Source organism: Musa acuminata, chromosome BXJ2-3, assembly GCF_036884655.1.
Source record: "Musa acuminata AAA Group cultivar baxijiao chromosome BXJ2-3, Cavendish_Baxijiao_AAA, whole genome shotgun sequence".
In the NCBI taxonomy this organism is placed as follows: Eukaryota; Viridiplantae; Streptophyta; class Magnoliopsida; order Zingiberales; family Musaceae; genus Musa; species Musa acuminata.
Window position 1 is genome coordinate 42,591,950 of NC_088340.1, and position 16,283 is coordinate 42,608,232.

Here is a 16,283-nt window from a genome sequence, read left to right on the forward strand (position 1 = left end):
CGCACGTCTCTCTCGATCTCATCGGCATTCGCGTCGGTCGTCCCGCTGCGCTTCACACACATACACTCTCTCTCTCTCTTGCCTTTCTCGTAAACGTAAAAGAAAAAGCGAGCAGAGAGAGGGGGTGAGAGAGAGGGAGAGAGAGAGAGAGAGAGAGACAGAAGCAGAGAAAAGAACAAGAAAAAGGAATAGAGGAGACAGACTCGAAAGCAGAAATAACAGCTGACACTCTTTCTTTGCCCCCCTCCCTTCCTCTCTCTCCTCTATTTATTTTCTCCCCCACCCTTTGTCTCCGTCACTCACCAGAGATCCCAACCAAAGGAGAGAGGAGCAAGAAAACAGAGAAAGAAGCAAAGAGAAGAGGTGGGACGGACTCACCAGGGTCTCTTCCGGAATGTGGTCAGCCCTCGGGACCTCTCCTTCCCCAACAAGGAGGAGGAGGAGGAAAAGGTCAGTGCACTGTTGCTAATCCTCTTCCTCTTCCTCCTTTGTCTCTTAAAAGATTCTTCGCGTAGAGTGGTGTTGTTTTTGTCATGTCGTTAAGGGTGGGTGGGAAAGAAGGAGGAAGGAGGCGGCTCTCCTCTTCTTCTTTCCTTTGCTTTTGATGCTATTTTGCTTCCTAGTAAGTATCATGATATGTGGTATGAGTGAATCCCTCTGGGGAGGGAAGGGACTTGTGGGAAAGAAACACTGTGAACTTTTGGTGGAGCTATTCATGTGGATGACCGCTGATTTCTCTTCTGACAAAGGTGAATATGTAGCAGGCAGACATAAAAGGAGAAAGAGAAGATTCAAGTGATCGCAAATGATGAATTTGCTGATCCCAAAAGTTTTACTTCTGTGGCCAACCAAGATGAGAAACCTGTGGGCTGACAGATGATACTTTGCAGTAGGAAGGATAATATTCTTCAGGTTGAACATTGCATCAATTGATATATCATCTTACCAAGATGAGAATGATGATGCAAAATTCAAATATTTATCTGTATTTTCAGTTTAATGGATGATTCTGTCCAATGCTGATGAAAGCTAGTTAGTACGTTGTGATAGGTCAGCTAGAGTTGATCTTGATAAACTTGTGGGAATTGTGACAGAATTGTTTTCAGTGGAAAAGCAAAGTGTGGAGAGGCCATTGCTTTGACTTGTTTTTAAGGCCTATCTTTTAGAGGTTGACTGCTTCTAATGGTTGTAGAGAAGAAGGAAGCTCTCAAGAAACTGGAAAATTGGTCTTCAGCAGATGGGTTGATCAACATAGACAAACCTTGCTGATGATGATGAGGGAGAAAGAATATAAAAGGTAAATGAAATATCAAGGGCATTAAACATAGTGATACATGGACCCTAATGTCTGACTTTAATCTGCATTCTTGATTGCCAGTGTGCCTCAGATACATATTGGACACTTGGCTATGTAAGGAACTTTCTTGTCTTTTGAGTCATAAGATGGGCTATGAGGATTCCTTGGGACAACCCTACTCTGGAGACCATAAGAAGCATTTGCATTCAGAAAATTGTTGATGAGCTAAACATTATGGACTTTGTGGAATGCCTTAAGATTTTGGAAGTTATGTTAATTTTTGAGTTTTAGGGAGAAATAATTATTTCCACAATGGTTATTTTCAAAGAATGTACAATATGTGCTTATTACATTCTTCTACTACTTTGTACACAAAAAAAAAAGAATGTATATTTCTTTGAGTGAGGGCAAATTTGGGTTGGTACATAGAAGCTATTGCCTCTTTGGAATGATCCTACTGAAGAGCTGGTAAAAGTCATCTGTAAGGAACATTATGCACTTTGGTTTGAATGAAGCCCTAAAAATCATCTGCAAGGAGCATTATGTACATTCTCATTTGTGCTAAATATTTTACGGTACAAGGAATGTCTATGTAGAGCTATGAAAACATTCAATATCTACGAATAATCCTTGTTTAAATATTAAGCTTGTGCTTACCCTGTTCATAGCAATTGGAAGTACCTTTATTAAAGGATGGGTCGATATCTTCTTTTACTAGGACATCCACTAGTATGATTTTTGTTCTTTGTAGTTTCTGATGTTGAGCCAGACAATTGAATGCCTCCTTAACATATTATTCTTCATTTCTAGGTACCAAGATGATGGTGATCCAGGCAACAACAATGTGCTCCTGCAATAAGACACCAAATTCTCTAGTCCTTTTGATTCTATTAGTCAACATGAATTAGATAAGGACATGCTTGGAGAACTAGGGAATGAAGCCATTGGTCCGCAAGACATAAATATTTTGGGTCATTATAAATGACATTTCTCATCTCTATTTCTAGTTCAGTTCAATGACATTCAGTTCAGTTCAATTCTCTTCCTTGTTGGTATTTACCTAGGTTTATACTTCAGTTCAATTCTCTTCTTGGGAGATGAATGTTGACAGGTAGCAACATATATCTTCACAAAAAACCAAGGTAGAATTCGGCCATAAATTCTATTCAGAGCAAAAACACTTACTACACATGCCTTTACAATTTGATTTGGTGCATGTACTTCTTATTTGTATGAATGAACGAACATGCACATCTCCAACTTGCAGGGTTTGCATGTGTGTATCTTCTGCTAATGCCATCAGAGAAAATCAACAAACAAGTCCAATCTAATGTAAATGTTTTGTTACCTCAAAATATGTAGCTGTGGCAACTTGAGACGTATAATTATCTGTTGTTATCTCAACATATATTTCCTGAGACAAATGCATATACAAAGCTGTGTTGTTGAGAACTGTAGGTAACAATTGTTGTAGAGTGTCTTAGTCAATACAAGAGATTTGTTAACTCACCTTCATGCAAGTACAAGCATCTACAGCTTCTGGTGACCAAGGGCTTCATGACCTCTTTGACAATCCACCACAGCATGCAAAATCCAATTGATTGTCAGGTTCCTTTCAAGTGAGAGTTCTGAGTCATTGATCAGGTTCCTTTCAAGTGAGAGTTCTGAGTCATTGATCAGATAATACTTGCAGAGACAACAAAAGATGGTGTAGACTGCAAAATCCAATTGATTGTCAGGTTCCTTTCAAGTGAGAGTTCTGAGTCATTGATCAGATAATACTTGCAGAGACAACAAAAGATGGCGAAGACTATATATCCCGAATAGGTTTTATGCTTGCAAGATGGGCCCCGAATAGCTTTTATACTTGCAAGATGGACAAGTCTATACATTTGTTAAATAAGTCCAGATTAGATAGCACAATAAATTACAATGTCCATCTGACTGGTCCGAACTGGTTCTTCTTAATACACACTGTGAGAAGAGTAGAAGAACTACAAGATTCGGCTTTGTGAGTCAGCATGTGGAGTCAATGATCATTCTGTTTTTCAGTTGCCTTAAAATGCTACAGTTCCTGCATAACAAAAGAACAGGTCCAATATAGTCATGCATTTAGACCATGTAATCATGCAGAAATTATATCATTTATCGCAGAAAGAATGTTCCCTGATTCAGAAGTCAAGAAAAGGGAAAGCATGACAAACATTTGATATATTCAAACACTGGTCAGAGGGTTTATCAATTGGGAAATCTTCAGCTACATAAGTAATAAATGTCTCGACTCTGTCCTTGGGCGGATACACTTGTGTTACGAGACCGAAGAATATACCACAGTGTCTTTCAAGAGAAACAATTAGTGCCAAACAAGAGTTGTCAGGCAAAATGATATATAGGCAATATCTTCTATGAGAATATACCAAGCAGCAATCATATCATGAAAATGTGCCAGGTTAGAAATCACTAAAATTGAAAAAAATAGAATCCTTTTCTGAGAATGATGACTTCATATTGAGTAGAAGATCACTGAAAAAATTTCCATCCCCAGATACAAAATTTGAAAAGAAAGCAGTTGGAAAGTGAAGGCAATTGAGGTGAGGTTGAATTGGAACAGTGCATATGCTCATTTTTTTCATCACATAGAAACATTGCAAAATGGCCATGAACAGCTGCATGATGCATAATGGTGGTAAAACAATGACACTGTAGAATGAGCACGATGGCATAATTGCTCACTGTGAATGCATAATAACCACAAATAACCAGAGATATACTTGCTTGTGGATGCCTTGTGTATATATAAAGGAACTTTTGCCAATGTTTACTCTCATTTTATGTCCGAACAATGTTATCCAAATTGCAATTATAGCTAATACTGAGTTGATTTAGACTGTCCAGATCATTAATAGTTCCATTACCCAGTTCACCAGAGTTTCTAAATGTATGTACTTTCTCTTAGCAGTAATAACGCAATAGACAGAATAGTTGCATCTAAGAAAGACATTTTTCTTCTAAATACACAATGACAAGTCAAGACAAAGAAGTCACCTACATCTATGGTTAGTATCTAAGAGAACTGGAATAAACACAGAAATATGAGACTGTGATACTAAAAGTATCAGCCACGTTAGATATGATTTGATTTCAACAGATTGATGCAGAAGCAAAAAATTAAGACCACCTTTGCTCACAAAGATTTATCCTATTCCGTCATTTCAGTGATCTTGTAGTCTTAATAAACTTGTTTCAATGAATCCAACTTGTACCTAGTAAACAAAAAACATGAGATGGGGAAATTTAGGTGAAATTACCAAAAAAACAAAACATAAAACTGCAAAAAGACGAAAGCAGAATGCATGAGCTAATGTAATGTTACACAAATATAGGAAATTCACTCGTTAAAATACTCTCACGCAGGATGTTAACCAGTTAAAGTAAAATAAAATTTTGATACATGCGCTTACCTGCTTCACATTGGTGAAAACTAATCACCATCAGCAGGTAACAAGTACTCATCACCATGGCCCTCAAAGCTAGCAGCCGAAGAAACAAGTGCAAGGGTGTTCACTGGCGACACTAATACAATCAATTTGAGAGTTATTAGAAATTATTGATCAACAGACAAAACTACAACTTTGAAATGTGTCTTACCCTCTGTTTCATCTCCTATCCAATCTTGTGCACATATCAAGCATTCTACAATCACTGCATCGGTCGCACTTAAATAGTGATTTAATGATCTCGCTTCACTGTCTAACGGAACTACTGAAATAGGAATTGCTAAAATATCACGAGCCATCATAGAAAGAGCAGGATATTTGGCAGCATTATATTTCCACCAAGCTAAGATATCAAAATTGTCATCAAGACTTTTTGAGGGATGAACAGCTTCCTCCAAGTACATATCCAGATCAGATCTTGCTGGATGACCTGATGACGTCTCTTTAAGATACTGATCCAACCCACGTTGTGTGTCAGATAGTGTGACACGAGAAGATTTACATTCTGCACCAGTCCCATGGTCAGCACCGTCATAGCTACTACTATTTCCACCATAGGAGGCTTGGTTTTTTGAAGAATTAGCAGACTGGCCTATATATTCATTGTACAGATTTACAAAGCTGTCACGAACATTATCGATCTTTGTCTTGGCTTCAGATGCATCATCATAAATTCGATTGAAGAAGTATTCAACTGGCTTCATCTTATATCGAGGATCTAAAACAGAAGCGATTGCCATTGACATTCTAGTTAAATCCCAATACTGTTCAAATTTCTCAAGCATCTCTTTGGCCATTGATGCAACAAAAGGCTGCGGGCTACTGCACCAGGACTTCAATAGCAAATGAATACCACACATATCTCTAAAAAATAGATTGGAAGTTGGGACTCCTGCAGCAGAAAACTTGACCATAGCATCATTGTAAAGCACTTGTAGACACCCAACAATAGCTCTAACATCACTCCAATCCTTCGGTGAAAGAAAGCATGTGTTTTCCACATCATTCTCTGCTAAGTTCTTAAAAGCCTCTTGATATTGACATGCAGTTTCAAGCATGAAGTATGTTGATGGCCAACTAGCTGGAGCATCAAGAACTAATGGCTTTTGTGGGATGCCCATTTGCTCGGCATCTTTCTGAAATCTTGCTAGCCTGTCTTGTGAGGATTTTACATTTTGCACGCAAGCACGGACTCTATCAATGATTTCACAAGCCAATTCGAGGCCTTTCTGGACAACAAGATTCAGCAAATGACCACAAGATCGGGCATAGAATAGATCACCATTTGAAATAAGGAAACCCTTCATACGAAGGGATCCAAGAAGCTCACTTGCCACCAAATCACTGGTTCTACAATTGTCGAGAACTATGCTACATAGCTTCCCATCGATATTCCACTCCTGCAACTTCTCCAATATAATTTTACTGATTTCTTGTTCCTTCTCTGGACATCCGACATGAGCAAAGTTAAGGATCTTCTTCTTAAGCCTCCAATCATTATCAACATAGTGGCACGACACACAAGCATACTCTACATCCTCATTCGACCTCCACACATCGACATTGAGGCTGACCCGAGAATGTAGCCTGTCTAGTACTTCATGCAACCTCAGCCTCTCATTCTCGTACATCTTCATGCAATCTGCCTTCACGACATCGGCGGACACCAATTTAAAGAGTGGCTGAAGATTCCTAACAAATGTCCTGAAGCCGACATGATGGACGATGTTGAACGGATACCCATGCAGAATGACCATGCGGGCGAGATCTTGCCGGCTTGCCTCCTGATCAAACTGGGAGTGATCGGAACTCAGAACACCCTCACTCTTGGCGTCGCTCGACGTGAGGACGAGCCGGCGGACGACCAGCTTCTTGCGCTTGATCCGCTTGGTAGATGTGCAAATCACCAGGTGGTTCTTCAGATGCGTCGTCCCACTCCGGCTGCTCGCCGTGAGCTGCTTCTTGCAGTGGTTGCATACGGCGACGTAGCTCCCATCGGCCTTGCGCTCCTTAGTGAAATCATTCCAGACCAATGATCGCAACTTCCGGGCTCTCGGATTGTGAACGGCAATCGCGTTGCTTTCATTGGCGTCCATCCTAGTCGACTACGGCATATACTCGATCATCTACAGCACGATCATATCCATATCTACGAACACGATGATACACCATATAAAGAAGAAACATCAAAGAAAGAAGCTTACTTGGATTGGAGAAAATGAACAACGATCATATGACAACCCGGTAAGAATTGCATCAAACAAGACACGAGCTCGATGGTATGTCACCAGAAGCAAATGGCTCGAAACAGATATCTTCGAAGCCCTAGTCGGAGCTCCGGAGGAAGACGGATACGACCCTCGATGTAAGCGATCGAACGCCTACTTAGGACAGTCTTGGGGCGGGGGGCGAGGGCGAAGGCGAGGAACAGGGCGGGGCGGGGCGGAGCGGAGTTAGGGTTTCGGTTTCGGATGGGAATGGGGGATCGAATCGAATCGATGTGGGAGATGAATAAGCGGATCGCGTTGGTATCAAACGCTATCCCGAGTTAAATAAGTTGGGTCGACTTATATCGGTGGTGTTACCGGGCCGGATCGCTCAAGATACGAACTCGGGTCCGATAATTAATGGATGCGGATTATCTTAGGAAACCGGGTCAGATGTTGGATCTTTTCATGTTGTTGGTTACGGATTATCCATACTCGACCCGATGCTGACTTTGAAGTTGCTGTTGAACACTTGATTCAAGTCTCTTTTGGGTTTCGAGCGCGATGAAACTTTGCGGCGACGGAGGCGCCACCTTCCACTCCCTCCTCGCCGACTACCGTTCTCTGCTCGCCCGCGGTCTGCCCCCTCCCGCGCACACCTTCCCTCCCCTCCTCCGCGCCTGTGCCGCCTCCTCGTCCGTCTTACTCCCCCTCGGCCTCGCCCTCCACCTCCACGCCCTCCTCCTCGGCCACTTCCCCGCCGACCCCTTCGTCTGCTCCTCACTCCTCCACCTGTACTCCTCCTCCGGCTCCCTCCCCTTCGCCCGCCGCGTCTTCGACGACAGCCCACTCAAGTCTTCCGTCGTCCCCTGGTCCGCCCTCATTGCCGCCTACTCCCGCGCCGGCCGGCCCGGAATCGCATTCTCTCTCCTCCATGACATGCGCCAGAGTGACGTCCGCCCCAACTCTGTCACCTTCCTCTCCCTGCTCCCGCTCGATCTCGTTCCCCTCCAATGCCTTCACGCCTCCGTCGTCCGCCACGGCTTCGAGTCCGACCTCGTCCTGGCCAACTCCTTGGTGAGCGCCTACGGGAGGTGCAGCGTCGCGCTGGCTCGGTGGCTGTTTGATTCAATGCCCCTTAGAGATGTCATCTCGTGGAACTCACTGCTTTCCGGTTACTCCAGGATCGGTTGCGTTCGGGAGGCGTTCGATTTGTTTGCCGAAATGAGAAGCGACGGAATTCACGCCGATCATCCAACGTACGCATCTCTGTTGTCCTCCGTCGTCAACAGCAGCGATGGAGGAGGAAGAGAGGGGTTGGTTCGTTTAGGCAAGTTAGCCCATGCGGCACTGTTAACATCTGGGCATGAACTGGACGCCCACGTCGAGACCGCGCTCACCGGCATGTACTTGAAGTTTGGGGTCTATGGCGACGCGTTTCTGCTCTTCGAACGCTCGTCGGACCGGCGGGACGTCGTGTCGTGGACCGCCATGATCTCCGGCCTCGTCCAGAGTGGTGCAGCTGACAAGGCACTGATAGTTTTCCACCAGATGCTGCGGTCGGGACCGGCGCCCGCGGCTTCGACCTTAGCCAGTGCTTTCTCAGCCTGCGCGCAGTTGGGGTCGTCCAAACTCGGAGCTTCCATCCATGGTCATGTGTTCCGGCAAGGCTTGCACCTGGATATTCCTGCCCAGAATTCACTCGTCAGCATGTACGCAAAGGGCGGTCGTCTGAGGCAGAGCCTGTACGTGTTTCAGGCGATGGAGGATCGAGACCTCGTGTCGTGGAACTCGGTGATCTCGGGCTGTGCTCAGAACGGTCATCTGGTTGAGGCCTTCTTCCTTTTCGGCAGAATGAGGGTGGAGTCGCAGAAGCCTGATACGATAACTGTGGTTGCGCTCTTCCAGGTATGTGCCGCCATGGGCGCGCTTCACCATGGCAAGCTGGTTCACTGTTTTGTGATCAGACACGAGATAGATCCGTCCATCGCCCTCGATACATCTCTGGTCGACATGTACGCGAAGTGCGGCGATCTGAGAGCGGCTCTGAGATGCTTCGCGTCGATGCCAGAACAGGATCTCGTGTCGTGGGGTGCGATCATCGCTGGATACGGCAGCCATGGAATGGGAGAATTGGCTCTTCGAGTGTACAAGGATTTCCGCAACAGGGGAATGGAGCCGAACGATGTCATATTTCTAGCCGTGCTCTCGGCTTGCAGTCACGCAGGGCTTGTTTCCGAGGGCCTCAGGATTCTGAAGTCCATGACAGAGCAGTTCAGCTTGAAGCCCAGTCTCGAGCACTGGGGATGCGTCATCGATCTCCTGTGCAGGGCCGGAAGGTTGGAAGAAGCGCTGGGTTTCGCGAACACGATGACGCCGAGGCCCAATGCAGATATCTTGGGGATGCTTCTTGATGCTTGCAGGACGAAAGGATTGGTGTCATTAGCGGAGGCGGTGGCGAATCAGATAGCTGCGCTGAGGCCGGATTCTGCCAATAGCTACGTCCAACTGGCTCACAGCTACGCCGCGATGCGAAGGTGGGATGGCGTGGGAGAGGCGTGGGTGCAGATGAGAGAACGAGGGTTGAAGAAAGCACCGGCATGGAGTTTCGTGGAATTGAATGGGATCATCACCACATTTTTCACAGAGCATCAGACGCACTCTCAGCAGGATGAGATACTCTTTTTGCTGAAGATGCTCAACGGCGAGATGAGAGAAATCAGTGGAAGCTCCGCGTATCGGCGGTGGGAGAGCAGTATGTTGGATTTTGGGGGCGATTCAGGTGAGATAGGTGACGGTTGCTGGTCTGCGGTTGCATGAAAGAGCAAGCAAACAGTTACTTGAGAAGTCATGGCAAATGCAGGCTTCGAGATGAACATAAGATACGAAAGCCCTGCTTCAGGTAAAATTGAGAGGACATTGGAAAAAGCAGTGGCGAAGCTGTGGTTTTACCTTGCTGTGCCAACCGTGAAATTGAACATTAATCAGCTCATCAGAAGCATCATATGACGAGAAGCCAAGCACCATCGGAGAGTCATACTACAAACAAGGCTAGTGGTCTCGGGACCGACACGGTTTGTTTCGGGTCCGAATGACGGGGATCTCCCTAGGCGGTCCTCGAGACTGTCGAGGCGATCGGTTGCGGTGTTCGATTGGGACGGGGTCGCCGTTCCCTCTGGGCAGGAACTCCTCGTCTGCGCGTCCGGTGGGGACCTTCGGCTTTGTACCTACACAAAGGTCGGGTCGGGGTGCTCGGCCTGACCCCCTCGACGATCTAGTCAGATGAAGTGAAGAGGTGTTTTTGTGTGTGTTTTCTTCTCTCCTCCCTCCCGTTCAGAATACGAGGGTATTTATAGGGAGGCTTACTATTTTCTGATGTGTCCGCTTGCAGGGGGCAGGCTGGTAGCGTCTGACACTGGTGTTGGCGTGGCGTGAAGGATTGGGCCTGAGCAGGGCATTAATACGCCTCGGTCGGCGTTCTGGTCCATTTGACTAGGTGGTGTCAGGTCAGCCGAGGCGTTTTCTAGGGAAGTTGATGTCATCCCGAGTCTTGTTGTCAATATTACCCTAATCACCCATGAGAATAAGAACACGGGTGCCAAGAAACATAAGAAAATAGGTATCAATGTCTCTTGGCGAATTAATTATATATTACATTAGTTAACTTTAGTATTGGTCTCTATAATTTTAAAAATTATATTGATATCTCTATAATATTTAGGTATTTTTATCTTAATATTATCGATTTTATTAACAAGACACGAAAATAAAATATAAAAATATATAATTTTAATCTTTCAGTTGGTGGTGATGGATGATGGTGCCGCTAGAGCTACGGATGGTTGTTATGGATGAAGAGAGCGACAACAAGAGAGGACTGCTCGGTAACAACATCAACAATGGGTATGATGGTGTCCTCTACATCGACGACGTACTTAATGTCGAATTCCAAGACACATTTTTCTATCGTCGTCAGATACCTTTGTTGGAAGCTCGACAATCACTTGTTGCTAGCCTTCCAGAGCTTTCCTTTCCTATCGACGTTAGTCGTGATGAGTATAACTCCTTCGATGTGCCTCCCATATCTTGTTTTTCATGCTCATGTCGAAATTAACGCAATAGTGGGGGGAGCAATAGGAGCTCTAGCGACCCTAAGTTTTGGGTCGAGCGATTCGCCCAACGGGTTAGTGACGAGGCACTCGCCATCTTTGCTATAGATGTTGCGGTGGTCACCACCATCTGCGTCGATATCGATATAGTTGCCAAGCGACATTGCTATACATCTACATTGACGTTGATGTAAATGTCGAGTGGTCAAAGGATCACTTGACATTTGCATTGACAATTCTTTCATCGCTCAATAACTATGTTGATGTCGACGTAGATGATGGTAACTATCACGGTGTCTATGATGAAGATGGTATTCGCTTCATCGCTAACTCATTAGGCGAATTGCTCGACCCGAAGATAGGGTCACCGAAACTCCTAACGCACCCCTCGTTATCATGCCAGTTCCAGTATGGACATGAAAAAGAAAAGATGGGGGGACTCATCGGAGAGGAAATCTATTCATTACGATTATTGTTAACCAGAAAGGGAAACTCAAAAAGGTTGGTAAGCAAGCGATCGTTGAGACGATAGTAAAATAATGCAAGTAAAATAATGCAATTCCCAAAATTCAACATTAAGTATATAGTTACCAAGCAATCCTCATCTCTCATTGTTCTCCTTATCCACAACACTCACTCTCATCCTTAACATTGTTATCATCCACCATCATTAAAACTATTTTTTATTTTAATAAAATAAAAAAAATTTAAATAAATAAATTTAAATATTTTATTATAATTTTTTTAAATATAAGAACCGTGATGTTAAAGATAACTAATTTTAGGAATAATGTATAATTACTCCATACCGCCGTTGAGGCTACCTTCTGCTACCTTTGTTCGAAGCCGCTCAATTACCAGATGGCTCGGTCGTTGTTCCTGTAGGAAGTCCGATATAAACATCCCCCAGCTCACATAAGTTAGTACAGATTGTTGTCAGCCGAATACAAAATGTTTAATCACCATTTCACACCCATAATGTCATTCGTCTCCATGACACCCACCATACATCAGGTTGGTCAACCAGCGAAATCGGAGCATACAGCTTCTGTTACTAGCGACCAAGGGGGTTTGATTATAGATTTCAAACATCGGCTCTGTTCCGGAGACATACATTTAACAGTAAATATGGATCGAAGACAAGTTCTGCAGAACATTATAGAACAGTTCAGACATGACCGAGTAACAAAGTAACACTTGCCATGAGGTGTGACTCCAAGCATACACATATACTCAACATAGTTCCCCTGACTAAAATAGACTGCTAACTAATCATCATCGTCAAGTACACTTCGGCGTCGCTGGATCTGACAAGTAAGGCCAGAAAGAAAAATCAGCATAATTGTATTTTGCTTCCAGAGGAATAAACAAGGCACAAACTAATGCGTAAACAGCTTTTATGTTGCATGGCTAAATGATAAGCATGGTTAAGTTCATGAATGTTCTCATGTAATACATCTTATTTTCAAAAATAAGCAACTTACAGTAACTTTTGTCTGTTTGCTTGTTTGGTTGTTGATCTGCTCCAGAAGTGAAATAAGCTTCTCTTCCGATACCTAAAAACAAACACGCCAACATGGCACTCTTCCAAGTCTCATGAGGGCAACAGAAAGAAGGAATTTGCACTGGAATGTGTATAATTAAAAATTACACCTTTTCAGTTAGCTGTCCCATTTGAGCAGCTCTAAGAAGAACATCCTCCACGCCTCTTGCTTTATCAGGTTTCACCAAAGCAATACGAGCAACTATCAATAGAACAAACATCAGTTGGACTGATGCAGCTTAAAATTACTTCGCGAAGAACAAATTTCATGGTTGTATATAATTGTACAATAAGCATCATTTACAAAGATCGTAGTAGGGTTGGTAACAAGCCTTGCTAGGTAAAAACTTCAATCACTAACAAGCCTTCCTAACAATAAATTTCAATCACTAACAAGCCTTGCTAGGTAAAAGCTAGTATCTTCTTGACCACAGTGAATTAGCAATTAGACACAATTTTGGAAACCCAAAATAGCAACAAATTCTGTAGGCTTGGTCAGGTTGACCATTAAGCAAGAATACCTCACATCACACTTAGGGTTTCTATATCTACTAAATACTAGTTTTATAGGTCCAAAAATCCAGAGAATAAGTAACTCCAGTAAGAGGTCAAGCTTGAAAAATAGACGCAGATGTTTGACCCATGTATGGGAGAGTGAAGAGGCAGATAAAATGTACAAATAGATAGGGTGTCAGATCTTTAGGATTTCTTGCAAGCTCATTTACCCATCTTCTGAGGCCCTTCCGTAAAAGGACATTATTTCCCAAAATGCATTTCTCTGCCCATACCTATATTAGTTCCTGACTAATGCAATGATTAGTAAGAGCAGAACACCTAGAGATATTTTTAAAATGTCAACATCATCATCAGTCTTTGGGCTGTGGCCTCCAATCATATATGAGATTGACTATAAATCTATACTCTTAACTCGAGAAGGCTGGATCGATAATTTATGTTTAAGTCCAATGATACTTCATCAACCTAACTAAACCTTGAATGGAGTGTGTGCCAAACTCTGGCTGTGGAGATTAAGACAAAAAATGGCCTATAGATGGGTCCTAGTTCGTGCACAACAACCACATGAAAATTCTCATACGTGTTTTCATGATTCAAAAGAGTCTAGATAAAACAGGAAATGGCAAGTCCTGCATATTGGGCAAGGTCCCATCTACAAGGCAAAATAAGCAGAGAGCCAACAGAATACAAGCACAGAGGACTACAAGTACAAAGTATCAATGATTAGGAGATGATGCAGTTGCACAGCAAATATATTTCATAAAATTGCTTTTGCAGGTATTGATGTTCCTCTGGATTATCTCATAAACACAGTTCCAAAAAATGACATGGATATCAAAAATACCCAATTATGAATTCTTGAATGGCCACAACTTTCCAATTTATAAAGCTAATCCTTTTCAGTCTTAGAGGGAGGGATGCCAGGACTCCGCCAAGAGAAAACTTGAAAGAATTTACTTAATTATGACAATCTTCAAAAAAGGCACATTACTTGCATCATTTAGTGAAGAAGAAGCATTTTGGAACCCTTGATCATTTTTCAAAAATGGAACAGATATTTCCAGATTGGTGATGACACCTCAATTGATTTTTGGTCTCAGAAACATAAACTTGTAAAATGTGGTAAGTGAGCATCCTTAATGTGTTCGTCAAAATAATTGTCCCAGACATACATGCTAGAAACTGAGGTGAAAGATATAAGGCAAATAATCACTTAAATCCCATCATAACAGTTCACTAAAATCCATCAATTCTTTTGGACTATCAGTAACTTATGGTAATGTACCACTAACATACTGAACTGAGAGCAGGTAATAAGAATAAACTTGTACAACAGAACAGCTTTAACAACATTCAAAGGCAAACCCATATTGTCAGAAGCTGTCAGGCAAAATTTTATCTCATCCAATACTTACGCCTTTCTCTTGCTTGAGCTGATAATATCTGACTAAGCATCAGTTGCCTATGTTCTTCTGCTTCTCTGCATTTCAAATTACATATATATGATTCTGTAAACGTACATAAAGTTGCAAACTTGATCCAGATGAATTCACAGGTTAAACCTTTTGGCCTCTTCTTGTGCCTTCTGCGGCTCACCATTTTGCTGATTACCCTAATTAAAAGAAAACACAAGCCAACAAACATTAGTTACAAAACAGGCAGTATTTAAGAGTTTATTATGCCACCAAGATGACTTGCAATGCCATGTTTTGCCATCAACTCTTGCATTCTTCTTTGCCTAATGGCTTCTAGCTCCGGGTCATCCTAAGAAGAATATTGACCATATTGTCAGTTTAGCAAATATAAGGTCCAACAAATGTATGTAGAAACTAAACTCATGTCCTTAAATAAAATTCAGGTCTACTATATCTTACACTTAGTCTCAATGTATGCAATTCCTGAACCACGAATCCTCCTAAAAAAAAAGGCAAATAAAGGCAAAAAAATGAAAATAAGGGAACATCAAAACCACCGAGTATTTTCCTTTTCTATTTGTCAACATGAGCCCAAAGTAAAAAGATTCTGTCAGCAGACGACAACTAAAATGAAGCATCAACCACGAGAGTTTAGGGGGAAGAAATCGGAAATACGATCTTCTCCCAAAACAGGTGTGTGATTCAAATGTCATCAATCATTCCGTCTTTCCGTGGAAATTCGACTTTTAGCGATTATTCTCAACATTATTTCCCGAATCAAGAACATTGCAGACAAGAAATTGAACAATCACAAGGAACCATCTTAAAAGACACAAAAAAAGGCCCACAATCACTAGAAACGCAGCACCCACTACTCGTTTGAACCCCGTAAAAGGGAGAACCAAAACATGAGAGCGAGATGTAGTGATACAAAAGAGCGCTGCCCTCAAAGCTCATAAGAATCAAAGTAATCACGGCAGAACAATTAGCAAGAAAACCACATCACCAACAAAACCCTAGCTTACGATCGACATTTTGACAAGCAAGACGCAAAAGAAGGGAATTTGTGAGAAGAAGAGAGGGATAAGCGATCAATTCATACCATGTCGCGAAGGTTTCGAGATCGGAATCTCAGCAGAGCTCGTCGGAGTGTTGGAGTCGCTGCTCGATCTCCGCCCCGGCTTCTCCTTTGGCGGATGTATAACGCTACCGCTCTCCTTTTATAGAGTCGGTGGTAAGCAGAAGCTGTATGCCACGCACCCTTAATAGTATTAGATCCATTAACCGTAAACGGCAAAGAATTGGATCCATTAACCCTTAATAGTAGATCCGTTAACATATCGGATCTGCATCCTCTTTCCACTTTCCTGACCATTAACCTATGATGACGACATCAATTATTCCTCCGTAAATACATTAATTATAGGTATTTTTGATTCAAATCCCCAAAATATCGTCAGGGATCTGTATACATGATTGATCTTTGACCCGCCACGCACCTGGTCTGTTATTGGTTAATAGATGTGGGCTTATGTGGAGCCCACTTAATCTTATCAGAAGGGAGGTTAGCCGGACGGGTTGCCTAATCGAGTCATTTTCCTTTAATATTTGTGAGATGATCATCCACCGTTGGTTAGCCTACGGACTTCACATACGTATCCTCCCGTTTCACGTCCGTTTCGTGTTTTAGGTTTTCGCT

The 16,283-nt window shown here is 42.8% G+C and overlaps 3 protein-coding genes and 1 long non-coding RNA gene across 8 annotated transcripts; 2 read left to right on the forward strand and 2 right to left on the reverse strand.

The window, feature by feature from the left end:
* LOC135608414 (uncharacterized) lies at nucleotides 1-3,072 on the forward strand. Its single transcript, XR_010485518.1, has 3 exons — nucleotides 1-450; nucleotides 2,108-2,905; nucleotides 2,942-3,072. It is a non-coding gene; the product is annotated as an uncharacterized LOC135608414 (long non-coding RNA).
* LOC103979953 (zinc finger BED domain-containing protein RICESLEEPER 1) lies at nucleotides 2,408-7,317 on the reverse strand. 5 transcript variants are annotated; one of them, XM_065101277.1, is made up of 6 exons: nucleotides 6,999-7,317; nucleotides 4,946-6,899; nucleotides 4,759-4,861; nucleotides 4,476-4,560; nucleotides 2,808-3,371; nucleotides 2,408-2,711 (listed from the first exon to the last, which is right to left on the reverse strand). In XM_065101277.1, the coding sequence occupies exons 2-3, from the start codon at nucleotides 6,888-6,890 to the stop codon at nucleotides 4,779-4,781; spliced, it is 2,028 nt and encodes a 675-aa protein (XP_064957349.1). In that variant the 5' UTR covers nucleotides 6,891-6,899; nucleotides 6,999-7,317; the 3' UTR covers nucleotides 2,408-2,711; nucleotides 2,808-3,371; nucleotides 4,476-4,560; nucleotides 4,759-4,778. The 5 variants fall into 5 exon arrangements, with proteins under 5 accessions (XP_064957349.1, XP_064957347.1, XP_064957348.1 ...); XM_065101275.1 differs by having other exon boundaries at nucleotides 4,759-4,870; nucleotides 6,999-7,316; XM_065101276.1 differs by lacking the exon at nucleotides 4,476-4,560.
* Nucleotides 7,318-7,540: 223 nt separating this feature from the next.
* Nucleotides 7,541-10,670, forward strand: LOC135608415 (pentatricopeptide repeat-containing protein At4g04370-like). Its single transcript, XM_065101279.1, has 2 exons — nucleotides 7,541-10,296; nucleotides 10,393-10,670. Exon 1 carries the CDS (start codon nucleotides 7,566-7,568, stop codon nucleotides 9,819-9,821), a length of 2,256 nt encoding a protein of 751 aa, XP_064957351.1. The 5' UTR covers nucleotides 7,541-7,565; the 3' UTR covers nucleotides 9,822-10,296; nucleotides 10,393-10,670.
* Nucleotides 10,671-12,156: 1,486 nt separating this feature from the next.
* Nucleotides 12,157-15,974, reverse strand: LOC135608417 (uncharacterized). The gene is made up of 7 exons (XM_065101281.1): nucleotides 15,687-15,974; nucleotides 14,868-14,933; nucleotides 14,732-14,781; nucleotides 14,585-14,649; nucleotides 12,764-12,855; nucleotides 12,595-12,666; nucleotides 12,157-12,417 (listed from the first exon to the last, which is right to left on the reverse strand). The coding sequence occupies exons 1-7, from the start codon at nucleotides 15,957-15,959 to the stop codon at nucleotides 12,379-12,381; spliced, it is 657 nt and encodes a 218-aa protein (XP_064957353.1). The 5' UTR covers nucleotides 15,960-15,974; the 3' UTR covers nucleotides 12,157-12,378.
* Between the last annotated feature and the right edge of the window lie 309 nt (nucleotides 15,975-16,283).